Here is a 27,905-nt window from a genome sequence, read left to right as displayed (position 1 = left end):
GTCATACACTACAGAGCCTTTTGGGAAGTTCAAAAGACAAAAGTCGAGAATTCGGAAAAGTATGGAATTTACGAAATTGTATGTAAGGACTGCGATGCAAAATATTATGAACATACAAAAAGATCTATTAAAATAAGATATAAGGAACACTTAGCACACTTAAAATATGGAAGACCTGAAAAATCAGCTGTCGCCCATCATATTTTGCAACAAAACCATTCCATAGACTTCAGTTCATTAAGATTAGTTGAACAAGTTAACAACAACAGGCATTTAGATGCTTATCAGAGTGTATAAATAAGTTAACATAATGATATTATGAATAACCATAGTGGACCAATACTTAATGGTATTTCATACAGCTTATTGAAATAATATTTTATTTATTAGATATACCGGACTATTACATGAGGACACGTTGTAAAATCAATTTAAGACAAGTAGATAGGGCAATATTGTGAAATTAATTTTATATTAACTAGAATATTTCAAATTATTAGATTTACTTGACTATTACATAAGGACACATTGTAAAATTAATTTAAGACACTCAAGATGCAGGTACCTAGAACAGGTAGATACCTGTAGATAGCTTTGTGAGTATGATTAGTTTAATATTCCTCTTGAAGATGATCACTTAGTGATTGAAACACGTGTCGAGGTGTTAAAATAACGGTTGGTGTTGGGAAAAAACTCCAGTAATATCCATTATCACACCAAAGGTTCCAAACAGTGCATCACAAGTCCAAAAAAACTTTCTGAAAACATAGAATAATTATTTGAGAAATTGTCAAATTCCTTATGAATGAATAGAAAAATATTGGCTTTCACTAAAATCTTTATGAAATAAAAGTTGCTTGGAATTAGTCAATTCATTCATTACTTATTTTCAATGCAGCATTTTTATTTTAGTTTTAGTTTTAGAAAGGGGCTTTCACCTCCAGGGTGAAAACAACTCCTGGTGCTGGGTCAACTTTGACAGATATTTGTGCAAATCGTTTCTGTTTGCCAAAACTATACAGTGCCGTAGTATATTTTCTCCAATGATTGAACTATATTTTCGTGAGGAGTTCTTTCCTGATGAGTTTTCAATAAACCAACTTGTATAATAACCACGATTAGAGCCAACAGTTCGCAATTATTCAAGAACTCGTTTATTATTCTACATGCAAACAACACACTCTACTAACCTACTCACAGTGACACACTAACCTGAACTTTTATTATTTCCTTAACGCTTTCGACGTTCCCCTGTTGAGCGGCGTACATCAGCGTCGTGACACCACGTGCTTTTCGGCGACGCTGTTTACCATTGAAAGACGCCGTGGCAACTCTCACGCTCTTCGGCGGGTTACTCATGGCAGGGCGCCGAAACGCGCGACGTCCACGTGCTCGCCGACGCCCCACTCCGAGCGTTCTGGTCGTGGAGTCGAGACGGTGGATCAGACTTCATCTTGGAATCTGGAAAAATATATTTGGTGATACTTGGTTTGCCCCAAGGCTCTATTCCACATCTTCATAGATGGCTCAAGATGAATATTACTGGAGTTTTTTCCCAACACCAAATAGTTATTTTTAACACCTCTTCAAAGAGGAAGATTAAAACACATTTTCAATCTTCCTTTTTGAAGATGATCACTTGGTGATCGAAACACGTGTCGAGGTGTTAAAAATAAAACACAGTTTCAATCTTCCTTTTTGAAGATGATCTCTTGGTGATCGAAACACGTGTCGAGGTGTTAAAAATAACGATTCGGTGTTGGGAAAAAACTCCAGTAATATTAATTACTACACCAAAGGTTCCAAACAGTGCATCATAAGGCTCAAGATGAAATGAATATTTTTTCGCTGTCTGCAAGTTTTCTTCGATTCAAAATGCCTTCCGTTGGTCTTCAATTGAAGATAAACTGCAAACTTCCAGTCAGTCAATTTTTCCCCAGTAATTAGCACAAAAAGTAGAATTTGAGTGAATATCATTATCAATATCGATACCCTAAAGATGCCCACCTTGTTGTTTGTGTACTTCAGCTTTGTTAAAAGTGTTTTAAAAATGTATTATTTCGGTAAAAATCTACTATGGTTGTTAATCATGATATTCTATATGTAGGTTCATTCTTCTTTACGCAAGATGAGGGACTGCCAATGGGATCACCACTTTCACCGGTTATAGCCAACATATATATGGAGTGGTTTGAAACTCTGGCCATTGAAGAAGCCCACAAGAAGTCCCAAGTCTGGTTGAGATGCGTAGACGACACCTTCATAATAAGGAACCATGGGAATGCAGAACTAGACACTTTCCTGAAGCACATCAACAACGTAAGTCCTTCTATCACTTTCACAATGGAAAGGAAAGTCCGCAACGAATTGCCATTCTTAGACGTATTGGTGAAGAGGACCGACACTAAATAGGAAACATCTGTATATCAAAAACCCACTCATATGGGACAGTATCTAAACCAGGAATCCAACCACCATCAATCGACTAAGAGAGGAATCATCAAGACTCTACTAGACCGTGCTTTCGGATTCTGTAATACAAGGGGAGGTCTCGTAAATGAATAAGGCATCATCAAAAATGACCTTCCACGGAATGGTTACTCCAAAGTATTGGTGGAACAGACTTTGGCTGGAAGACAGCAAGAAGAGAAGCCACCACAACCAGTACTTGTACTTTCCTACATCAGAGGATTGTCAGAAAGGATAAGAAGAATTGGGTCAAAGTATAACATCAGAACCTACTTCAAATCTGGGAACACTATCCGTAGCAGCCTCACGAAAACTAGGCTACCAAACGCGGACTGCGATTCCAAGAATTGCATTTACCGGATACACTGCGAGTGCGGAGAATCATACATCGGTGAAACTAAGAGGCCATTGTCGTATTGTCGAGCACAAAAACACGCATAGCCAGGAGCCAAAATTCGATGTTATGTTGATGGGTCCAAACATGCTCTGCTATTCCTGATTTGTTGGTTGCCCCTCGCTGTGTGTGTTTCTTGTGCTCTGAAATGCTCAATGGCCTTTTAGTTTCACTCCGATAAATGCAATTCTTGGAATTACAGTCCGCGTTTGGTGGCCTGATTTTCGTGAGGCTGCTACGGATGGTGTTTCCAGTTCTAAAGCAGGTTCTGATATTGTACTTGGATCCAATTCTTCTTATCCTTTCCGATAATCCCCTGATGTAGAGAAGTGTAAGCACTGGTTGTGGCGGCTTCTCTTCCTTGCGAGACTTCTGCTGTTTTTTAGCCACAGTCTGTTCCACCATCGCTTTGGAGTAGCAATTCCGTTGAAGGTCATCTTCAATGATGTTCAGTTTCTTCTCGAGACCTTCCTTAGTATTACAGAACCCGAAAGCACGGTTTAATAGAGTCTTGATGATTCCTCTTTTATTTTACTGTTATTTCATTTCAGGGTTTTCTTTGCTTGATCTAATTGTTATTTCCAGCTTTTTTTAATTCTTCTTCTATTAGTTCTTTCAGGGATTTCAAATCATTTTATGTAATATCAGACAATAGAAATCTGAACTAATGAAATTCATATCCAAACAAATACAGTCACTTGCTTCTTGTCATCATACCTATACATGCAGGCGAATTTTATAAAAATAACCTTGGTAGAGTGTTACTAACAAGCGCATTTTAGTCACAAAATGGAACATTCCAAAGAGACGATACCTGTGAAAATTAATGTTGGACCGTCCCAAAAGTACGAATGTTCGAAACGAAACACTACTGCAGACTTGATTAGCGATTCACTCTTGTGTAGTGCACAATATTACTCTAATCTATAAAGTAAAAGTACATTAAAAGCTGTTTGAACGTTCGCGTGAGACGTTCTCTCCACTTTCATATACCAGACGCCTGCTTTATGTCATGGAAAACTTGCACGAACGCTTTCCATTTCCAGATTCTTCGCTCGAAGTGTTATTTGATTTCTGTTATGTCTGTTGACATAAAATATTTCTGTCATTTTTGTCGTTTTCACTCTCGCTAAATTCTTTAGTGAGTTTTCGGAGTGTCATCACAAATTGGTTAAAAAATTATGGAAATACCCATCTACCATGAAGTAACGTATAAATTAGTTGTTAGTTGAGTTTACGATATTATTGGGAATTTCCCAAACAGGTCGATTTTGAATTTTGATTTACTGTTTTTCAAATAATAATTCAATATACAGGGTCATGCATTAACTTCATCTTGCTGAGCGTAGAGAGTTAGTTCTTCAATTTTTATCAGATACATGAGAATGAATGCAATAAACAGTAATCAAATGAAATTACGTAGATATAGAAGCTATTGGAAACCCCATCAGAAATAAACGAAAAAAAATGGGTGAAAACTTCTTTTTTTTTTCGCAATAAACTATGGAAAGCAGCAGCCATTGTGAAAGGCTGCCTGTGAAAGGCTGCCTGTGAACGGCTGCCTGTGAAAGGCTACCTGTGAAAGGCAGCCTGATTATGAATATGATAAAAATGAAAGGAAAAATAAATTAAGGGCGATCTAGGTTCGGGAAGTGGGAGGGGGTGAGTTTTTAAGGGTGAAAAATGGTTCATCTCGATTTACGGAAAAACGTACGAGTCTTATGGAAAAAAGTTCGATGTCAAAGTTATAGGTAATAAAAACGTCAACAACTTTTATATCAAGAATTTTTTTACAGTTTCTATTTTTTTATTTTTATGTTTAAAAAAAGTTGGAGAAAACTTACCTTTTTATGTCGCAAATAATTTATTTGATTTGAAATATTTTTACACCTTATTTTGACTTAATTTCAAAAAAGCATCCTAATTTTCAATCGAAAATTCTCGCGTCAACATATCAGCTTTTTTCAAAAAGTCGGTGTGCTTTTTATTCGCTGAAATCTCTACTTCCTGATGGTGTAAAAAAATATACATTACTTTAGTAAATATTCTCAGAAAATGTAAAAATCGAAAAAAACTGGAATTCGATTTTTTTTAAATCATAATGTGCAATTTCATCAAAAAATGTGATTGCTGCAATTTCATTCTAATTACATTCATGTCATAAAAAATCTCATGAAATATCAATTGTGAAGAATCCTTGGTGAATCTCGTGAATTCGTAATCATCATTTATTGTGTCTTTAAGCTCACGCATATCTTGGAGATGAAGATGAGCAGATTTTGCGTTTAAAAAGTGCCCACTTGCATGAAAACAGGAAAGCATACTTTCCACGCATTTCAAATGTGATTTCCAATTACCTGTACGTTCGGCCCGTATGAAATCTTCAACCAATGAAATCATTTGCCAGTACTGCATCCAAAGTTTTGCGGTAGGACCTCTTTTTTGTTCTAATTTTAGATACTCAATATTTTTTTCTTTTATGATTTTGAAATCTTCGTGATAAAAAAACAAAAACTTGGCTATTTGAATTTTTCACATGAATTTTGAGGTTATGTGAAAAAATTGTCAATACCAAAGTTGTAGATCTTTTCATTACCTACCTACAACATTACCTACAACCATTTTTTACTCTTTTAAACTCGCCCCCTTTCACTTCCCGAACTCAGATCGCCCGTAATTTATTTTTCCTTCCTTTTTTATCATATTCCCCTCCTTTTCTAATGGGTTTCATCCTACTTTTATTTGCTGCAGCAGCTGGAGCAGCTGCTGCTACATCACAATTATTGCTTCAAAAATCGAAGTCTAGGTAAGAAAACGTTTATTGTGTGAAAGCCATTTTCTGGTCTGCAGGACCACGACCAAAAAACCCGGAAAATACATTTCACACAGTTATTTCCGGCTATGAAAGTTTACATTCTTTGTAAACGTTTATTATTTGTTCTCAAAATGCATGGATGCAACTACGAACTGCCGGGAGAAGGAAATATTAAGAACAGATAGTTGTTGGTTCACAGATGGATCAAAAACGCCTTCCAGTTCTGGTGCAGGTGTTTTCAGTCGCAAACCTAGGATAGAGTTATCAACCTGCCTAGGAACCTATGCGACTGTATTTCAAGTGGAAATTTATGCTATTGAATTGTGTGCGAAGAGATGGAAGAATCCAACCTCATACACAAGTCATTAAAAATATCCTCGGATAGTCAAGCAGCGTTGACTCCTACCAAGCAACGTCTAAATTGGTAGCAAATTGCCAAAAACGGCTCTCCATGAGAGAACTTAACAGATTGTATCTGGTCTGGATTCTCGGCTATACTGGCCTGGAAGACAATGAGGATGCTGACTCCCTTGCAAAGAAGAGTGCTGCAAGCAGCTTAATGGGACCAGAACCTACCATTGACATCGCTTTAGACTTTGCCAAACAAAGATTGAACACCAGGATGGCAAGAAAATTTATGGACTTCTAGCAGAATCTCCCAGGGTTGGCTCACTTCAAGGCGCTTATTCGAAGCTTGATACCAAACAGTTGTTGGACTACAGTAGGCATGTCTAACAGGCCTTCTTACGGGTCACTGTCATTTGAATCATCTCATGCAGAGACTCGGACTTTCGGTCGCCTCTGTTTGGAAAATGATGAAGCAGGCAGAGCACATACTTTGTGTCTGCCCCCTCTGGGGACCCAATCAGGTTTCAAAAGTTCGGCAGAGCTGTACCTACTCTTACCATCTGACCTGAAAGACCACTCACTATACAAACTAATCGGCTTCGTTAAGAAGCTGGGTTTATTTGGTCGTGTGTGAATAGATATGGGCCACAATAAACCCTTGCGGGTTGCGGTGGAGGGTCGAATAGACCCACTCACTTTGAACCTAGCCTAGCCTAACCTAACCTAACGAACAAAATTAGATGAAATCAACAGAAGGTATTTAAATATACTCAACAAATTGCTTGAATTATCATATAAATATTATTATAAATGGGAAGCACAACGTTTCTGTTAGTACCTATTTTCTGTTCGAATTTAAATATTCAATTCAGATAAGAATTGAAATGTTCGAAATTTTGTTCTACAAAGAAATTACTTAAAGAAATGTGTCCCATTGATTTGTTATTCTACACGGTTGCTAAAAAATAGGGTACCCAACACATCCAAAAACAGGTTTTTTCGGACTTCTTCGGACTTCGGACTTTTTTCGGGCTTATTAAGTAAATTACCATTTTACTGTAAAATTTCTTGAAAAAAAATTCTCAGTTACATATATCTTTAGGACGATTTCAAAACATATTATGTCTAAGAGGCATTTGAGAGATATATTACAGATGTTTATGATAGATAATAACTCAAGGATTTTTTAAAAGATATCTCAAAAACATCATAATTCGTAACAAAAACTATCTCTTCACGACGTCATTAAGATATCTCTCCAGAAATAAAGAAGTCGTTGAGATGTCTCTCAGATGTCAACATTTTTTCTGTTGATTTTTCAAAGACTCCCTTTATAAAAGTTTTCACACGTGGGTTACCGCAGAAGTTTTTTATGTTTCTTATTGACCCGTTATCTAATCTGTACATCCTGTTGAAACAATAATCTAATTGATTTCTTCACAAAGCTCTGAAAATGAATTGGTTTTATTCAAATGCTAACAAGGAAATAACAATTGAATAATAAAAATGTTATACTATAATCACCTGATGCATGTGATTAGTTGACAAATGAAATTCTTCAAATGTATGTTCACAAAATACTTGAAACATAATCAATATTTGTACTCGTGTGGAAAATTTACAAATAATCAATTGATAAGACTGTTCGACACTTCATTTGAAATTCACCTCACGAAACCCGAGTCATTCCTGGAATATTTTCATTGATTGAATTTTCACTCTCCCCTTATATGTCCAGACTTCTCGCTCTTGTCATGAAAATTTTCACCGATAACATGGAGCTAATCGCGAAATGGTCGCTATAATCTGGGTCGACTGTTGGTCAGGGTCAGTAACGAAGTTATTTCAATCTAAATGGATGTTGAACACGAATTATTTGCGCATTAATTTGATGGAAGGGCTGCTAAATTATCAGATTAGAGATAGAAATATAAACTTCATTCTTACATTGATTTGTAAAGCACTGTTTCGAACCTTTGGTGTAGTAATGAATTTTACTGGAGTTTTATTCCAACACCAAACCGTTATAACGGAAAAAAATCATTTGGAAATAATATACCAGGTACTGTGCGATTAGCCATAATTTGAGATGAAAGCACATCAAAGAATATTGATTTCAGTGTGTTATTTGACGCATAGTTGAAATAAAAGGATATTGTAAATCTAGCTATTCCGTTTGATCAATTCACAAATCTCTCATGTTTCCTAACAACATACAGACGTCCTAAATAGGTCCCATTCGTGCCCCTGGATGTACCGTTGGTACCAAGTCTCAAATGTAACGTCCATGGGATATCCCATAGAGATTTTCCAGTGAATATCCCAACAGATACATCCGTACGTTGTCCTAATCGTGTCCCCTGATTTTCCATTTTTTATTGATGTAAAAAATTGGTAGAATAATTTGAAAAGTTATTAACTGAATCGCTTTTTCTTCACAAGATTGAGTTACATTTGAAATTACCGCTCCAAGTCATTCGAAAAAGTATCTCTTTGAGTTTGTAGGGGGCGCTATCGAAATTACGAAACTTCTTTGACACAAATTCATTATGTTTTTCATTCGCACCTAATTCAAGATCTCCAGTGATTTTTCAATGGAATGGTTTCCATATCATGATAAATTGGTTAAGGCTTTGGCGGCCGAGATTTTGAGTGTTGCGATCTTCATTCGGGTTTGAAGGCCGTCGTGGTTTGGAACTGTACGTTTCACCAGCACGGGTGGCTGGCTTCGTCAGGGGTTTACTCATCTTGATAGTTTACCGATGACTGTGAACCATGACGGTAGCGAAACGTTAGGATACAGTTCCAAACCACGACGGCCTTCAAACCCGAATGAAAATCGCAATACTGAAAATCTCGGCTGCGAAAGCCTTAACCAATTTATCAGACGCTCTACGGGGAGGAAACACTGAAACAATACAGTCATCAGTCATCGGTGAACCATCAAGATGAATAAACCTCTGAAGAAGCCAGCCACTCGCGCTGGCGAAACTTTAGGATGAAGATCGTTTCCATGTCAGTTTGGCAAAAATGGTAAATTCCTTAGTTTCGAGTGAAGAAAATGGAAAAGTAATTGATTAGATGTAACTAACAATAGAGCTCTCTTAGGACTCTTACACGCGGGGAACTTCCCGTCTCTTGCTCCTATACGGGAGCGTTTATCACTCCTACCTACCGCCCAATCACACCGGGAAGCCTTTTTCAGTTAATGGCTCCTTGAGCTCAGTCGTAGAATGGATCGTACGCGAGCTGTTGCCAAATACCTTCTATACCGACGACACAAACTTCAATAACAGAAACACCAACGTTTGCAGACTTCCACCCAACTTTTTATGACTTCATTTCGGTCCGTATACATGTCGAGGCTTTTATCCCACAGAGTGGGTCGGTTGCACACAGCACCGATTTATAGCTCCATATCGTAATCTGCCATGATGACTAGTGTGAAGCGTCAACTACGAAGATCCCCTTGTGAAAGCCTGTCACTCATCCTTTTGCATTTTGAGGAAGAGACGTGGCTCCCCGGCTCGAGCAGAAGACGTGAGAGTTTTCGTCTCCCGAAACGTGGCGACTCACACTCATTTGAAAGCTCCATCGGACTCGTTGCAATTGGCGCTAGGAGGTTTCTTCTCTCTCGGGAACGAGAGACGTGAAGCTTCCCGTATGAAAGGGCGCTTACTGTTTAACTATTTACTCTCAATTCAGCTTTCGTGGTGGCCGTGGTTGTGGACAGATGCGCCGATAACGTCCGTCCACAAAGAAGTTACGCGGATGCCACATGTAATCGCGGAGCTTATTTATGTTTTGTATTTGTCCATTGTACAAAGTGATGTTATGTGTGAAATTTAAGCAAAAGTGAAGTGAGGGCCTCCTTTACGAATGTTCAAACGTGGAATTGAAAGGGTGTTACTTATCTACATGAAAAACAAATTGAACAATAATATTCGAAAAATCTATAATACAGAACTACCCAGTACAATAATGACTGAACTAGATTTTTTTATTTCAAGATGAGAGCATCAATCACTAGGATTATTACCGCTACGTTACATTACAAGACATCACATGATCATTGTATTCAAATTAAATGATAAATATCAATATTTGTCAAGAATGGCATGAGATTTCTAACATTACAAATGTCACTAAGAATTTCTCATAGTTCTTTCGGTATCTGTATCTTTCGACTAGGTAGGGTGAGTGTAGGCTCACAGAACTTAGGCCACATGTGACCCAATGTACATCCTCCCGAGGAGTTGTCCATCTAGGTGATCGTCCATTCTGTCCTTTCCAGGAAGGTAGACACTCGCATAGGACATGCCTGACAGTTTCATCTTCCTGTATAGAGGTGTGTCCACTAGCCCCATATTATGGAGGTGTTTCCTTAGTTGACAGTGGCCAGTCAGAATTCCTATTGTTAAGCGTAGATTTTTCCTGGTCATTGCCAGATATATCTTCGGCGCCAGCTTCTTTCGGTATTCTGAATCCTATTCTTATTTCTTGGTACTCGAGGCAAGAGTGATCATCATCAAGAGGAATCTTCCTCTTGATGATGATCACTTGGTCATTGAAACACGTGCCGAAGTGTTCAAAATAACGGTTTGGTGTTGGGATAAAACATTCATTACTACACCAAAGGTTCCAAACGGTGCATTACAAGAAGCTTTAATGATTTTGAGCTGTTTGAGAATGTGTTCAAAGAGATGCTGTGGTATAACGTAATTTCCATTAGAGTTGCAATACAGTTTTTTTCCTGAGAATAAATCTAGATATGAATTTAAGGAATCGAGAACTTATCCAAAATCATTATGACTTTTATAGAAATTATAATGCATTTTATTATTCATTCGATATTTTATAAAGGATGACTACCTAAATACATAGTAAATGTTCAGAAATGGAAAATGGAAAATTGTATCATTTTTGGTACGAATCAAATAGTCTGAAAAAAACTATTCTCTACAATTTCGTCCGTCACTATTTTCAATACCCTGAAAATATTATTCTTCAAATAGATATCATCAATAAAAGTGAAGGCTATTTTTAGAATTAGGTTATCATTTATCGGGTATTACACCAATCACGCATCTAATAATAATTTCAACGAAAGTATTTCCATATTAGATATAATAATCGGTCGAAAATAGAGAACTACAGAAGAGCCTACCCTCTTATTTTTGTACACTTATTCTTGAGAACATCCAGTATAATAGTCCATGTACCTACCTCTAAACCATTCATCAGTACTTCGAGGGGTGTAAAAACACTAAATGTACCTCGGAATTTACGAGGTAAACATCACGCACCACCACTTGATCATTCCTTTTTTCCCTTTAACTGTCAAGGGGTGGTTTTGTTTTGTTTGAATTTTGTTACCTTGGTAACACGTTGATGATGTTGCGCAATAAACAGCACTGTTCTCCAACATCCTCTTTCGGAATTCTTCAATATTTTAATATGGTTATAACTATGCGGTTGATTTGGAATAAAAATAATATGAGATGAATTTAAATTTTTTATCGATTGAATTAACATAAATTTACGTTTCTAATAATGAGTCTAAAAACGTATGTTACATATGACGAGGTGGCCGAGTGGTTAAGGCGTTGGACTGCTAATCCAATGGGCTCTGCCCGCGTGGGTTCGAATCCCATCCTCGTCGTTTTTTGTTTTTTTTTCACTGTACTATAGAAATTCTATTCACTTCAACTCAATATTTATACATTTATTGCTTCAATCATATAAAAGTATAAGATTATTTTCCTAAATGCCGACCACTGAAAAAAGTTAAGTAGGTATTGAAATTAAATTTTTTTCAATTGATTTTTTTTACAGTTTGTAGGCAAAATTTATGAATACAAGTTACTGACCTCAGTGGTTTATATTATGCAGTAATTTTCTCAATGAATTTTTTAATTTGAGTCCTCCACAAAAAACGTCTTTCAAAGAATATAAAATATAAATTTGAACATAAGATAAAAATGACAACAATCAGAAGAATTGAAAGTTAAATGACCTAGAAGAATCATCGATACTTTTGCGGGACTTGAATAAAAAACTCATTAACTAGTAGTACTTGTTACTATCGTTTAGGATTATAAACTTCGACAATATGGGAAATGAATAAAGTTGAATGGATCGAGAATCTGCTGAGGTGTAGGTAATAAAAGGCAAACTAAAAAATTTACCCTGAGAAGTTACTGCGTAATATGAACCGCTGAAGAGTCTAATTAGTTAGTAACTTGTTGTGTTCTTATATTTTGCCAACAAATTGGAAAATTAATGTAAAACTTGAAATGTTCATACCTAGCTATCATCTCTCCCAACGAACCTGCACAATACGTTCTGGTAAATGTGTACCAAAAAATAACTACACGCCTGACTAATACCATGCTGGACATTGAATTATGTTCGAAAGACATGCATACAAGTTAACCCTAATTTTAACCCTCTTCCATTTCCAATATTAAAAAAATATTCACTTGTGAACGACGCCTCGATTTATTTCCTTTGATAATTAAACAAGGTACAAGTTACCTTCCACTGAGTAACAACTGAATATTCATTAACGGCGCGCCCTAAGCAATTTTATCTATCAAACAGCAAGTGCTTGAAATCAACAGTTTGACTTATTGACAGTGAATGCACTCGATGAAGGTAGATCATCTTGGTTTAAATCAGGTTGAAGACTAGCTCCTTTATCCTTTCAACGTGTGTTCGTCAGGACAAATGATTCAAAACTGAAAGTATTCATGGTTACGGTATAATGGTTAATGACCCCTATGCTGTGCTCCCTTTCCTGACTGAAGCGTTTGAAGAAAAAACTGTTCATTTTTAACGGACGTCGTGGGGCCTTCACTCAACTGAGTGACCGGGCCTTCTGAATCAGGAGGGGTCGTCTATAGCATAATCTACAACTTCCCTAACTGATAGATTCTAATGAGATTCCGCTGACTTGAAAACTCTCTGATTCCCAACTGAATGGATTGGTGTAGAGTAAACGGCTTCAAATCTGTGCGGATGCTTTCATTCCGCACGAACCATGGAGCATCCAATAGCATCCGTAGTATCTTATTTTGCATTCTTTCCAAAATGGGAAGATGAGTCGGAGCGGTTTGTCCCCCAAACGCCTAAAGCTATATTACGATAGGCTTGAACATCGCATCTTGTTGAACAATAAAACCTTGTTCTTAAGGTTGACCTTAGAATTACGGTTAATAAGAGGATAAAGCTCAGTTAACCCCATTTGGATATTGCTCTTGGTCATCTCGACGTTGTTTCCAGGTGAGATCATGGTCTATCATAAGAACCAAGTACTTGACTCGGGACTGTCATTTGATCTCCCTACCTGAAATCATTACCCTCGTGTTCGGAGAAACGTTACATCTAAATCTATCGCCTGTATTTTGTATGGATTCACTCAGACCTTCCAGTGAAGGTACCAGCGTTCGGAGTCGTCCATTGCACGTTGCGGGTAGATGACCCCGAACACACGGCCCATGGAAGAGTCGAGGAGAGTCGTATCATCGGCGTAAAGGAAAACCTTTACGTGGTCGAACCTGGGGAGGTCGCTCACATAGAAACTGTAGAGTAGTGGATACACCACGGCTCCCTGGGGCACTCCAGCGTGGATTTCCCTGATGACACGGAATTGAAATGGTCTGCCTTTCAGAAAGGACCTAAGCCACCAGAGTGGCCCCCGAAGCAGGTCGAAAACGAGCATTTTGTGTAGGAGGTTTTCGTAACAGACACGATCGAAGGCCTTTGAAATGTCAAGAAGGACAAGGTGTACTATTTTCATATTGTTCAGGTTAGAGGAGTTCTCAAGTCCTGCAGTTCCGAGAAGTGTGACCTCTTGAAGCTGAATTTTTCGCCATGCACACCATTTCGGTCTTCAACTTCTTCTGTCAGCCTCTGTAGCACAACACGCTCAGCCAGCTTAGCCGTTGAGCTCAGCAGACTAATCGGATGATTGTTTTTGGGGAAACAGTGGGTTCTGGCCCTGTTTCGGGATCATGTTGACAACGGCGTATTTCCATCTTCGAGGGAAGAATCTGAGGGAGAGTAAGTTGTTAATTATCTCTAACAGATATTTGATGAAGTTCTTGGGGAGCTAATCCAACAACCTATTGTTGATTGAATCAGCTCCCGGAGCCTTCCTAGGCTTAGAGGCCCTTATGTACCCCCTCAGTTCTTTCTCCGAAGCTGGACGTTCCACGTCATCATATTTCTTGGAGGTACGCCGAAACCGGCGGATATCACGGTCAATATCATCATCCGGGTCAACGGTAAGATGGATCAGACCCTCCGTTGTGTCTGCAAAGATCAAAGCTTTCTCAGCGAGGGATTAGCAAATGCCGCTCTGTGCTCTCGATGCTAAATTCGGCTTCAATTTATATTTTGTCCTGCGCGCTGATTGGTGGAGATGCGATTTCAAGATTAATTTCGCATGGAGACGATATTAATTATTTTCTATGACAATTAAAATAATCATCCAGTTTATTTTCGATATTTTCAAATGGCATATTATTACATATGGCATTTATGAAACCTTCACCTGCAGCAGGATCTTTCTCAACTAGAGTGAAGTAGAACAACTCCATCTCGTGAACAAAACCCTAACTGGGAAAAAACAAACCATGTACATTTTGATACACGGGAGGTGTTGGAGATTTCTAAAGAACTTTCCAACAATGATCATTGTCTGAATACTCAAGTAAACTTAAACAGAGATTTCCTTCCCCTTCATAAGAGGATTATGAATTATTAATTAATCACAGTTTATTAATATGATTTATTCAATATTTTTCCTCTACATATTTAAGCAAACCCTTAATGGATCACTCCTCAAGTTGGTACCATTATTTTAACATGACACTTGACACATTCTGTCTCAAATTATCCTTCTTCATAAGATACTTTGACTGAACCACATGGCCTCAATCCAAAAATGTATTTTCTTAGCTATAAGCCTATTTTGTTTTATATAATTCAAATATTACAATGTACAATTCACTTATCTTGATACTTCCTGTTGCCTGACAAGTAAGTAATCTCAAACAATTTTTCCAAATTTCTTAACCTTAAAAAAAAAATTTACAACTTCAATTTCACTAAATTCCCCTTTTCAACTAGATCACTTACTTTCAGGTGAGCACTGATGATGACGAAAGTCGAAAGCGCTTTGCAAGAATTTTAAAATATTATACACTTTAATACAAAACCTCTTCGATTCATTAATTATTGTTTCTTTATTTCTTCATTTTATTAATATAAGTTCAAGATCAAACCATTTTTCATAATGCAGAAGTGAAATTCAAACGCAACCCCCGTGTTTTCTCAACTGTAGCAAGTTGTCCAAGTTTTTCTTTCAACTTATATTTTATAGAAGCTTTTCAAAATCAAAAATGATTTATGTAATCATCAATAATTTTTGAAAAATTTTAATGCAATTCAATTTTTTGACGTCAGTGGTGTAGGATCTGGAACATGAGAAATGAAACGACTTGTATTAGCTCCTCTGTTGATCAAATTTTATTTTGGAAGTTATTATACTCCTTAAGTCGCATGGCGTGGATGTTTATGAATCCAGTAGCATCACCTGGCACGAAGCTAGAATGTTTATCCATGGAAACCAAATCCTCGTTATATAAGGACACTTTAGACGATCTTCCCAGAACAATGACTGAAAAGTTGAAGCATTCATTAGTTTCTTAATATGCCTATATCGGTGAAGTTCGAAGATTGAAATTATTATTTATTCAATATTGAGGATTTATAGTAACTATTTATATATTTTTTTTAATTGTCAAGTTAATTCTGACAATTCTGACATTCTGATTGTGATACATTTTCATAAAAAAAAATGCAATAATGAAAGTTTCCAAGACATAAAAAACTCCACAATGAAAGCTTTCAAACAACAAGAAATTTGTTGTTGAAAAACTAACATCCGAAATCGCTCATCAGCATGATCATACAAGATTGTTCAAATCCAAGTCAAAATCTCTTCATTTCCAGCTACAATGACAGAATAAAGAATTTCGATCTGATCAATGCTAAGAAGTTACCAACAGGATATTGCTCAAGTACTTCATATAAAATTTTATGAATTGAAAAACAGTATTCCGAATATGTTATGGCATATGAATCGGATATTACCCTATGCAGGGTATATTAACAGTATAATAAATTCATCAATTACTAGGAGATGGTCCTTTTCAGCAGAAAAAGAAGTTTATCGGGCTTAAAACCTTCCGAAATCTTCAAAAGCAAACTAAACTTCTCTGAAGAGGTGAAATACCTTGGTACTATCCTCGACAGGAATCTAACATGGAACTCTCACCTACAAAGTAGAGCAAAAAGAGCATATGTGGCTTATGAGCAATGTCGGAGGACAGTGGGACGCGCATGGGGTCTTCCACCCCATGTGGTCACCTGGATCTACACTGCAATAATAAGACCTATGTTGAAGTACGGAGACATTGCATGGGGACCGAAAGTTCTACAAGCAAAGGCCATTCAAAAATTATATCAAATACAGCGGCTGGCTTGTTTAAACATCACAGGAGTCATGAGAACAACAACACCAACCGCGACAATGAAATTAATTACGGGTCTGACCCCTCTGACCCCTCTGGAGGTTGCGTGAATGGCCATGGATTGCGCACGGCTGGTGTAAACCTCGAAGTAGGAATGGGTCAATTGAGGCTAGGCCTATGGCGACGAGCGCTTACTGCGTAACCTCTGCTGCAGGCAACAAGTGATGCAATTGAACCCAAGTATGTGTTAAATGAACCCTACAAAATACAAATAAAATAGAACACAGAGTCATATGCTACATATGATGGCCTATAGCCTATAGGCCATCTAGGCCTATGGCGACAAGCAATTACTGCGCAACCTCTGCTGCAGGCAACAAGTGATGCAATTGAACCCAAGTTTGTGTTCAATGAACCCTACAAAATATAAATAAAATAGAACACAGAGTTATATGCTACAAATGCAATACGCATATACAAACGGCTCAAAAAACCAAGGAAGGCTCAGGATGTGGAGTGTACTTCAGATCACTAAGTCTAAGGATCAAGTGGGGAATGGGAAAAAATACCAGCATGTTCCAAACAGAACCGGTTGGTATCCCAATCGCCAAAAAAGAAATATCCAGGAAAGGAATTTCTGGCAAAAATATTACAATCTGCACTGACAGCATACAAGCCCTATTGGCCTTGAACAGACAATGTGTAACCTCAGAGTGTCATCAAGATTTAGCCAAAGCCTCGGTAGATAATAACATTATCCTGTTACACCATTATGTTACACCCATGCTCAATCCCTAAAGAGATGGGGTGGAATCAAAGGATGCAATCTTGCCAGGATCACCTTGGGCGACCCTGGGAAGCTGGCGCCGAAGAAATATCTGGCGATGACCAAGAAAAATCTACGCTCAACAGTAGGATTTCTGACTGGCCACTGTCAACTGAGGAAACACCTCCATAATAAGGGCTAGTGGACACACCTCTATGCAGGATGTGTGAACAGGAAGATGAGACTCAGGCATGTCTTATTCGAGTGCTCGGAGTTATCGTCAATAAGAGTGTGTGTGTTCGGCGAGTCTTGGCCTACACCTGCCGATATTAAGGAGGTGTCTCCCAGTGACCTGTCCACCTTCCTGGAAAAGACAGGATGGACGATGACCTAGGAGGACAACTCTTCGGGAGAACGTACAATGGGTCATATGTGGCCTAAGTGCTGTGGGCGTACACTCACCCTCCTTACTCTACAGATACAGATTCCTACGCAGGGTATATTAACAGTATAATAAATTCATCAATTACTTTTTGAGCCTCAAAGGTGAGCCCCGAATAATTATCCTTTTTTGGATCGTTCCGTCACGTGTGATGAAAAGTGGATCCTCTACAACAACAGGATGGTTACTGTGCGGTGGTCAGCGGCTGGTATAATTCACTTTAACTTTCTGCAACCGGGCCAGACCATCACATTAGAGTCCTGTTGTAAGGAAATTGCATCCGCAGCGGCAGCCGGCACTGCTGGACAGAAGAGGTCTGATCCTGTTTCATGACAATGCCCGTTCGCAAATCACCTTCCTAAAATAGAACGAATTGAACGTCGAAGTTCTGTTTCACCCACCATACTTCCCAGACTCCTCGCCAACCGACTACCATCCTCTCAAGCAGTTCGATAACTTCCTCTCTGGTATAACCTTAGCCTATCATGACCACACAAAAACGGCCTTAGTCGACTTTTTTGAATTTCGATCACAACATTTTTATGCTGACATAAGCATTCAAATGACGCTCATTTACAGTTACAGTTTGAAGTAGACTCAAAAAAACGGATAAAAACGATTTATTGCCACAATGTACCAAAAATCAGAATTTCTACTCTGTACTATAATTACGTACAGTGAGTTTTTCTTCTAATATTTTCTATAGGGAACGTACCCTGTGCAAGTGCGTCAGATAAATGCGAACTATTCAAATTTCCACTTACCATTTCCTTTATAAATCTCCAACTTCACAATACCACTAACAGTTTCCTCTGCTAGAGAGATGCATTTGCGAACGTAGTCAGCCTCTGGTGAAAACCAAAAACCGTTATAAATATAGTCAGACAGGCGATCTCGAAGGCTTTGCTTGACCCTGTAAACCTCTTTATCCAAGCAAAACAATTCGATATCTTCGTGAGCCTTATGCAGAATGTAAACGCCAGGGGTTTCGTACACCCCTCTGGACTGAAACACAAAAAAAAAGATGTTGAGTACTTTACATACTGGAGTACATGCTGATTGAAATTGTATTGGATACCTTTCACAAGGGCAAAGACCACTGTATCAAAAATATCATCTCAACGTTAAATTCAAACTGAATGGTTTCATTAGATCATCAACAGATTTTAAAACAGATTAGATCATACTCATCGTGACATGAACTAACAACTGGTAGCGTTGATACGGAAATAGAAAGCCCTTTTGGAATTTACGTGTTTATCTACTAGGTCGGTCCATTTGGAGATACCGAATTCTTTGAGCACTCAGCAATAAAAGCACTCGGATAATCGATGACCAGAAATGAACAATCAGGAATGGGTCTACTTGGATGGAAGGAATACATCAATTCAAAGCTGAAAAACCAGCCTTCGAAAGTATACAGCAGTCTTTTTCACTACCAACAGGTCCATACACGGCTGGAATTGAGATAGTGGAAGACGATTCCCTAAAGATTATAACCTACCTTGGTATTTATGTAATTACCAAGAGGTAGTTCGGCCCAGGCTAGTCGATTATTGTCGGGGCTGGACGTGGGTAAGGAAAGTATGTTTTTTTTACAGTCAAAATAGATGGAAAAAAAGTAAGCCCCGGGGCGCCAGTTGAACGGATTCAACAGGGAAGGGATTGGAGAAATAACCAAAAAGTCAACAACGAATCTCCAAGCTTGAAATTTATATTAAATTGATATATGAAAAGAAATATTTACAAACTTCACTATCAACTCAAAGATTGATTTTCATATGTTATTTGCAACGAACTAATGTAAGAAAACAGGCAAATATATATACATCAAGAGTAAAAAACCAATACTTAATACAAAAAAACGTTGACAGTAAAGATATTAATAGGCCGCTATAGGCCGTTTTGATCACGATATTACTACTGGAGAACTCTTACTTCGGAACAATATCGAATCAAAAGATTCGAGAATTGAACTGACAGAGGTAGACCTTTACGTAAATTAAAAAGAGGGAACAAATGAGCAGTTAAAAGTAATTGCCTGAATCTTAATTTATCCTGAATTTACTTTTCGATTAACTTCAATCAAACTCGATAATTATTACCCCCGTCAACAGCTGTCTTAGGTGCACAGAGAAAAGAAAAATGCTTAAAACTATCCTCTAATTTTAGGAATGAACTGTAGATTTCAGTACTAAGCTCCAAAATATATCAACAAAATCAGGGCTTCTACTCACGGGTTATCATCATTTGTGATATTTTTTCTTATATACTTGCTACGGCTCTCCGTTGGTAATTTCTAGAGTGTCTCCTCATATCTCAAAGAATGATATGTATGATGCAACTATAGCTTTTCCGAAGAATTTCTCCCATTACCAGAAAAATATGCCTTCAAAGCTTTTTTTACCACCAAAAAAATGAATAAAAGGTCTGACAGTGCTCGACGTGAATCTTTCATAGGTGATCTTATTATTCTTGTCCAAAAAACCTGAAAACATGTGTTATGGAATTCTCTACCGATATTTCAAGAATAGGAAAGGAAAATATTGAATTGATTAATTTGACTGACCATAGATGTTTTTAGGTTTCGGACAGTCCCTTGCTGGAACCTTGCTTTTGTGTTGGCTTTACGATATATACTAATCTGAATCGTTTTTAAATCCTGACCGTGAAAATCTCCTCGGTTTTATTTACTTCTGCTTACTAAACAACCCACAATCCCAGCAATATGCTGATAAATTAACGACCCTACAGGGCAGCTCTACTGATTCTTCTGAATTCAGAAATTTAAACCGTTACAAGATGAAACGTTTTCACTCTGAGTTGAAGTAGCAACAGCAAACAGCAACAGCAAAGCCTTAATATGGGATATTTTTTAGGCTTTTCTAACGAGATTCATAGTATCTCTGACGATAATTGCCTATGGAAAATGCTGGTAGAAATTTCATGAAATCAGTCGGAATTCCGGATATCAATGCTGTCTCATTCATTTTTTGGTATATATTTGACAAATTCTATGATGCAGAAATGTTGAGAGAGATGAAAGTTCCGAATTTTATTCGTAATTTTTATTTTCTTCCACTGCCCAGAGTAATCATACATGTAGTTAAAAAAGCATGACATTCATGAAAAGTAGTTAGGAACCTTAACAAATGTTATAGTATACTACCTAGTTTTGAAATGGGTCAGAGTGAATAAAATAATTACCTTCATCCCAATGAAACGGTTCTCTACAATGTCGATTCTTCCAACACCGTGTTCTCCTCCTATTTCATTGAGAAACAATAGAATCTCCAAAGGCTTTTCAATTCTTCTACTTCCGCCTTCCACCAAAACTGGAATTCCTTTCTCGAAATGTACCTGAATCCGAAGAGATGTATCTGGAGCTAGTTTCAGATCTTTGGTCATCACAAAAAGGTCCTCTGGAGGTTCGTTATCTGGATTTTCTAGAATTCCAGACTCGTAACTGATGTGCATCAAGTTGGCGTCCATGCTCCAAGGAGCTTTTGGCGTTGCCGAGACTGGAATGTTATTTTCGGAGGCGTATCTCAGAAGATCCTGTCTTCCTTGAAACTTCGTGGTGAATTCTTCTTGCCTCCAAGGTGCAATTATCTACGAAATGATATTTTAGGCGGTATAAATTAAACTGAAGGAATTCCTCAGAAGGAAAAGGTGGCGCCCATGAGGGCTCATTGCGCCTTACTCCCACCTTTTTCATGACACAATTTTGTTTTTGGGTTTCCCAGTGTAATCTAGTGCATCACATTGGCATGAAATTAAGACCAAAATTCAAGTAATTCTACGGCAAAATGAGATAATTTCTTACACACCCCGTCATAACCTCACATCAGAAGAGGAAATGTTGGCAAAGGGCTGAAATGTTTTTTGTGGATGGGGAGTAAGATTTTAGATAGTAATAGGGGATATTATAAACTTTCCAATCATTTCGATTTGCCGATAGTTTGACTAAGTAATATTTGTAATATAATTTAGACAAATATTTTGAAATATTTGTATGAAAAGTAATATGGAGAGACGAATCAAAATTCACCAACAATGGTTGGTTTAACAGAAATATCCATAATAGGTGGAATAATAATAAATAAACATTTACATAGGGAAACAATTTCCAAGAAAGGTTAGGAATAAATGTTTGGTTGGGAATTGTGGGAACAAAGATCCTTGACCCTTCCTTTTACGATGATCATTTGAATAGTGAAAAGTATCTTCATTTTCTATTCAATGAATTCGATAGCTACTTAGATGAATTTTCACTGAATATCCGCCATGAAATACAATACTTTCAACAGGACGGCGCTCCTTCCCATAATGCAGTAATAGTAAGGGAACATTCAGATGCAATATTCCCAAGAAAATGGATTGGAAACAATGAGCCAATTAACAGACTAGCTCGTTCCCCAGATCTCACTCCTTTAGATATTTTTGTCTGAGGATACATAAAGGATAAAGTTTTTTCCACACCAAGTACAGATATCGACCATCTTCAACAAAACATTAGATATGCATGTATTAGTATTACACCTATTATACTAGAAAATTGTCACAGAAATTATCTGGACCGACAACTCATATGCATTCAAGAAAGAGGAGATCAATTCGAGCATTTAATGTAGATTGCCATGTAGCTTCGATTTTCCGTATTGGATTGGAATTGATATTTTCCGAAATAACAATTTCATTCGAAAAAAACAAAAAACAGCATTTTTGGTTTTCCACGTATAACTCGAGAAGGACGAGAGTCCCCGTAAATTTTCTTCGACCATTGTAATGTTCCCGATGACAGTTACCTTTTTCCTATTTAATCGTCTTCGTTTCTGTAACGGTTTAGATTATAGCAATGTTACCACATGATAAAAAAACGGCCTGAATAAAATAATCAAATATAAAATTCATTGAACTAGAACTTTACCCTTCATCTCCATTGTAATTTTTCATTTTTTCTTTAATGAAACTTCCCATAAGGGCCAATGAAAAGGTTACTTTACTCTTGCAAAAAAGTTGAAGTTTTTTAATTTTCAAGTACCCCATATGAAATAGCTATTTATGAGTGTTACAGTAAGGTTTAATTTTGTGAGTGAAAAAGTTTGCGAAACGAGCGTAGCGAGTTAACACTAGTGTTAAAAATACTGTTAACACGCTACTTCGTGAACATCATCTTTTAATACTCTTGACAACAATTAGAAACGTTACTTTCAATGACAGTTGTACAAAAATTGTTTTTTTTGCATCGACAGTCGTAATTTTTGCTAGCAAAAATTTCCGGAATAAACTTCCGGAATAACTTTTTCGTTTCGTCTATCATATGTCAGGCGTACTGTATATCATATACATTGATTTTCTCATACAGGAAATTGTTTATATTTCAGTCTAATCTATCTACATTTCTGGAAATTCTCTTACGAGTATAACTTCTTTCTATCAGTTACGTAAATTACGAGAATTTTAAAAATTAAAAAAGCTAACAATTCTCCACAAAAATAACTTTTTATCATTACTTGAAAAAAAACATGATACGAATTAATATAACAAGTGAGATATGAACAAAAGCAGAATTGAAAAATTCAAATATGGATCGGTTACCAAAAAATATTCTAATCTTACTAGTATATTTTCTGGAAGCCTACAAAGATCTCTTTCCAAAAATAGTTAGCAAATAACATTTACCGCACATTACTCGAAGTGTAAATTTGATTTGATTAATTTCAAATTATACCGACAGGCAGTAAAAATATCACCTTCTATATTCTTCTTCTATACTATGTCTATATCTTTGAGAAAAAAAGTTTTTGGCTTTCTACTACTCCATCTTGATACAAAAAAATGTGGGAATCTTCCAAAGAAAGGAAGGAAGTTATCAATTTGAAAATAAGTAACTCTATACATGGATGTGAAGATCATGCAAAGTAGCAACTTTCAGACACAAACTGGAAGAAAGCCAGTATAGAGTTACTCATTCTCCAATTGATTACTTCCTTCCTTTCTATGGAAGATTCCCACATTTTTTGTATCAAGATGGAGTAGTAGAAAGCCACAAACTTTCTTTCCCAAAAATTAATCACTCCTAAAAATATAACCCCTTCAAATTCAAATGTCTATATCATTATTTGAATCATTTATCTAATAATCAATTAATTTTTCAGATAAGCAGAATGAATAAGATGTTATTCTGAAGCTACATAATGCGAAAACTTGCTATTAGAATTATTAACCAGATCCCATTCAACAGATCACAAAACAACATTTGAAAAACAGTGAAATAATCTACATCTCACCTTAATTTCTGGCCAAAGGGAGTAACAAGACAGCTCGAATCGGACTTGGTCATTGCCTTTTCCTGTTGCTCCATGTGCAATGTAATGCGCATTGTTTTCTTTTGCGCATTTGACCAAACTCACTGATATACAGGGTCTCGCCAAAGATGTTCCCAGTAAATAGCGAGATTCATACAACAGTCCTGCCTGGACAGCTGGCAGCACATAATCTTTGACGAATGTTTCTCGAACGTCTTCAATTACCACCTGAGGAAAAAAATTTGGTAAATTTTCGTTTTGTGGACACCCGGCGATTTTGAAAAAATTTTTGCGTATACTTACGTATTTTGATGCGTAGATTACGAATCCGAAAGAAAAAAGCGGCGCTCTCCCTTATTCAAAAAGTTACGGCCCTTCAAAGTTCAGAAAAGGGCAATTTTCAGCCTTCTTTTTCACCAAATAAACTATTTAAAAACACAAGCATTTATTCACTAGGTCACGTTTACACCTTATTCCTCCTCCTTTAACACTTTTCACTTCAATAATCAACATTTTTCTAATAAAAATGTTAAAAAATGTACGGAGCTGCTTTTTGGTTACATATCACTGTATTTTACGTTTTTAAGGTTAATGATATGGTTGGTACGATTGATGCAGTCAATATTCCTGAAGTAATTCTTCATTCTTTAGCTTACATCAAATGTAATGAGCTTTTTTCTTCGGTATTTTCATAATCCGCTTTCTATTGCATCTTTGCCATAAAGTGTCATAATTCAATTTGCACTCTTCATTGCAATTAGTACAACGTATTGTTGCTGCAAACACTCCTACTTGAACCAAATATAGAATTAAACTATTTCTTACTTTCACTAAATTATTAATTTCGTTCAAATTCCTTTGTATTTTTCTCTCACGTAAAACTAAAAATTCAAATCTATGAATTTAAAATTGTAGGTGACGACAAATACCAACCGCTTTTTTCTGAAATGTCACTAGTATCTAACCTACAAATATAAGAGTGTCACCAGGAGAAGCATTCGTTTTTAAATTAAGTTTTTTATAATAAAAATGTTGTTATTGAAGTGGAAAGTGTCAAAGAAGGAGGAATAAGGTGTAAAGGTGACCTAGTGAATAAATGCTTATGTTTTTAAAAAGTTTATTTGGTGATAAAGAAGGCTGAAAAGTTGCCCTTTTCTGAACTTTGAAGGGCCGTAACTTTTCAAATAAGGGAGAGCGCCGCTTTTTTCTTTCGGATTCGTAATCTACGCATCAAAATACGTAAGTACACGCAAACATTTTTTCAAAATCGCCGGGTGTCCTCAAAACGAAAATTTACCAAAAATTTAATTATGTGAACTTCTTCAGCAGCTATAGAAGTCTTATTACTATTATCATTGGGGCTGGTTTTTTGACTTGTAGAATAGTAGTTTTTCATCCATTCACCATCTTTTCATCAGTTCTTGGACTCCATCCAAATTAATGCAAATATATAGTTTTGAAAAATAAAAAGCATCTCTCAAAATACATTCAAATCAAGTTCCATGAGACATATTTGAAGTGGATAACATTTTCCTTTCGACATTTAACTTTGAACAACGAAAATTTCAAATCAAGGGTAAACGGAAGTGTAGTTTTATATAGTCAAAATTCGAAAAGGTTAATTTGAAATCTTCTAACTCTTTTATAGAAAATGAATTTATATAACTGCTCAAAAAAGTACACCATTGTTTAAAAAAGACAGCCCTGGCCAATGAGGAACTATGATCCTAGCCCATTTTTATCTTAGAATATTGTTTAAAAGTACATATGGTTTCCATTCAGAAAAATCAGCATTGTACAACCATCGACGGTATTGTCGTTTAACCCTGCTGCGACATAAACGCACCCTAAGATTATCATTCCGTCGACCTACCTTGGCAGCTCCGATCTTCAAAGCTTTCTCTCTAGCCTCCTCAAAGTTTTCATCCTGGCCTATGTTCGCCATATAACAAATCACCTCGTAATCTTTGTCCATAAGCCATTTCAGAATGCAACTGGTATCCAAACCGCCGGAATAAGCTAGCACGACTCTAGCTTTGCTCATCATAGTGATATTGAATTCACACTGTTTCGATGTCCTTCGCGACAGATCATTCGTGATATCAACGTATTTATTTCTTTTGTGTGAGATGAAACATTCATGTGTTGTTCGTTGTGTTAGTTTAAGGCAGCATTGCCGGTTGGGATTCTCCAATTTGCTATTTTTAAACACGAGAACATTGAACCACATTAATATTCTCGCTTCTCTTAATGACTTACCAGGGAATATCGTTATTTTAAGTTATTGTCCAATTCAAGGCATTTGGCTCAAAACCAGAGAGTAGTAAGATTTTGAGATCCCAATGTTGGCATGTACATTAAAAAGAAACTGGAATAATATAAATTGATGGATGTATTTCAAGAACGAAGTTTTAACGATGAACTAGACCGAAAATGTTTTCTACATATTCACCAAACTCAAACAATTGTTCATGCAGTTGCAGTTTCGAAAGAATGTATCATCTTTCTCACCAACCAATTTCCTGGAGTCTTTGAAGTCTACTAGGTACTCGTTAGGACAAGAGGATTGCTCCAAATTCTTGAGGTTCTTGTTGAATAGTCTTCGTGACCAAACAAATAGCAGAATCAATACTTCTGACCGCTCTAAATTGAATGATTCCATACAGTCTATCTCATCTTGTGTTTATAGATATTTTGCTGGAAAAATCCTAACTTGTTTACTTTCTGGCAAATTTTCAAGAGGTAACAAAAACGTATGTGACCCTGACCTGAAACCGTTTTACAAACAAATCCTTACTAACGTGTGGTAACAGCAATAGAATGGCTCCAACTCTAAGTTATCAGCAATCAAACCATTGGTCTTACTCTGGAAATCACTTCCAAAAACGAGAAAATTTCCAAGTTATCCTATCACGTCTCCGACTAGGGCATACTCGCCTCACTCATGAATACATCCTTAACGGTAATAACCCTCCTACATGTGAAGTTTGTGACTGTGCCACAAGTGTCAAACATATTTTATCTGAGTGCGCATCTTACTCCAACGAGAGAGTCGAGTACGACATCCCCCCTTCAATTGAAGTAGCGTTAGGACAAAATTGTAACTATGAAAAACTAATTGCCTTTCTAAGACGTATAAAGCTGCTGCACCGTATATGAAAATTTATTGTAAGAAATCAATGTACTATGAAATTTGAATTGTCGCTAAAAAAAAAGGGATTTTCTGGAACTTCAACTAGCGTTTCCTAATATGACTAATAACCAGTCCGTGCAAAGCGTATTGTCGAATCATCTGAAAATGGAACTATCAACGGGTGATGATCAACTGTATTGCCAAACATGCGCCAAACTAACCGACTATTATAAAAAAACAAGTATATCTGAGGCACCAGTCAATCTTATAGTGACACTGATGATCTTCAAACCTGACTCAACCTCTGACGGATGCACCAAACTCTTAGGAAATAGATGAACACTTCAATCTAGCAGAGCACTCTTATAATATTCATGCAGTCATTGTTCACTGTGGTTCTGGCGTTGAATCAACTCATTATTACGCATTGGTCAAAGACTAAACAGACTGGTTTAAGTTTGACGATAGTCGTGTCACGAAGTGTTCTGGCGATGTTTCAAATTTATTGAAGCCTCTGGAGACACACTCTGGAGAGGACATTGGCAGATCAAAATCTTCAGATGATGTGGTGATGCAGGTTTTTTCGAGTTTTCCTGTAGCTGAAAAAGCAAATGCGTCACTGGAATCAATGAAGTCGCCTCGGAGCGCCAATTAATTTTTGTAATTTCACGATTTGTAATCTTGTC

The 27,905-nt window shown here is 36.9% G+C and overlaps 2 protein-coding genes and 1 non-coding gene across 4 annotated transcripts in view; 1 reads left to right on the top strand and 2 right to left on the bottom strand.

Moving 5' to 3' along the window:
• LOC111510745 (uncharacterized) overlaps window positions 1-11,367 on the bottom strand; it is a 47,992-nt gene extending 36,625 nt beyond the window's left edge. Inside the window, exons 1-2 of one of the 2 annotated variants that reach the window (XM_074186028.1) lie at window positions 11,253-11,367; window positions 1,213-1,461 (exon numbers count right to left, since the gene is read on the bottom strand). In XM_074186028.1, the coding sequence (XP_074042129.1) occupies window positions 1,213-1,359 (147 nt within the window). In that variant the 5' untranslated portion in view covers window positions 1,360-1,461; window positions 11,253-11,367. The remainder of the gene's footprint in view (window positions 1-1,212; window positions 1,462-11,252) is intronic. The other variant, XM_074186026.1, reaches the window with a different exon arrangement.
• Window positions 11,368-11,606: 239 nt separating this feature from the next.
• Window positions 11,607-11,688, top strand: TRNAS-GCU (transfer RNA serine (anticodon GCU)). The gene has a single exon. It is a non-coding gene; the product is annotated as a tRNA-Ser (tRNA).
• A 3,844-nt stretch (window positions 11,689-15,532) lies between these two features.
• Window positions 15,533-26,240, bottom strand: Ass (Argininosuccinate synthase). The gene is made up of 5 exons (XM_074186017.1): window positions 25,960-26,240; window positions 24,069-24,314; window positions 20,983-21,387; window positions 18,540-18,780; window positions 15,533-15,711 (listed from the first exon to the last, which is right to left on the bottom strand). The coding sequence occupies exons 1-5, from the start codon at window positions 26,131-26,133 to the stop codon at window positions 15,554-15,556; spliced, it is 1,224 nt and encodes a 407-aa protein (XP_074042118.1). The 5' UTR covers window positions 26,134-26,240; the 3' UTR covers window positions 15,533-15,553.
• Window positions 26,241-27,905: the final 1,665 nt, after the last annotated feature.

Source organism: Leptinotarsa decemlineata, unplaced genomic scaffold (genome assembly GCF_025532065.1).
Source record: "Leptinotarsa decemlineata unplaced genomic scaffold, Ldec_3_MD MMD2_tig00078422_RagTag_RagTag, whole genome shotgun sequence".
NCBI lineage: Eukaryota > Metazoa > Arthropoda > Insecta > Coleoptera > Chrysomelidae > Leptinotarsa > Leptinotarsa decemlineata.
The sequence above is the reverse complement of the archived record's forward strand: the minus strand, read 5'-3'. Positions and strand labels throughout refer to the sequence as shown.

What these genes read in the sequence shown, in the direction of transcription:
- Ass (XM_074186017.1), bottom strand. Translation starts at nt 26,133, where the DNA reads ATGATGAGCAAAGCTAGAGTCGTGCTAGCTTATTCCGGCGGTTTGGAT. An exon ending in ACCGTTTCATTGGGATGAAG is followed by an intron (nt 18,781 to 20,982) that starts GTAATTATTTTA and finishes TTTGTGTTTCAG; the next exon opens with TCCAGAGGGGTGTACGAAAC. An exon ending in GGAGATTTATAAAGGAAATG is followed by an intron (nt 15,712 to 18,539) that starts GTAAGTGGAAAT and finishes TCAACTTTTCAG; the next exon opens with TCATTGTTCTGGGAAGATCG.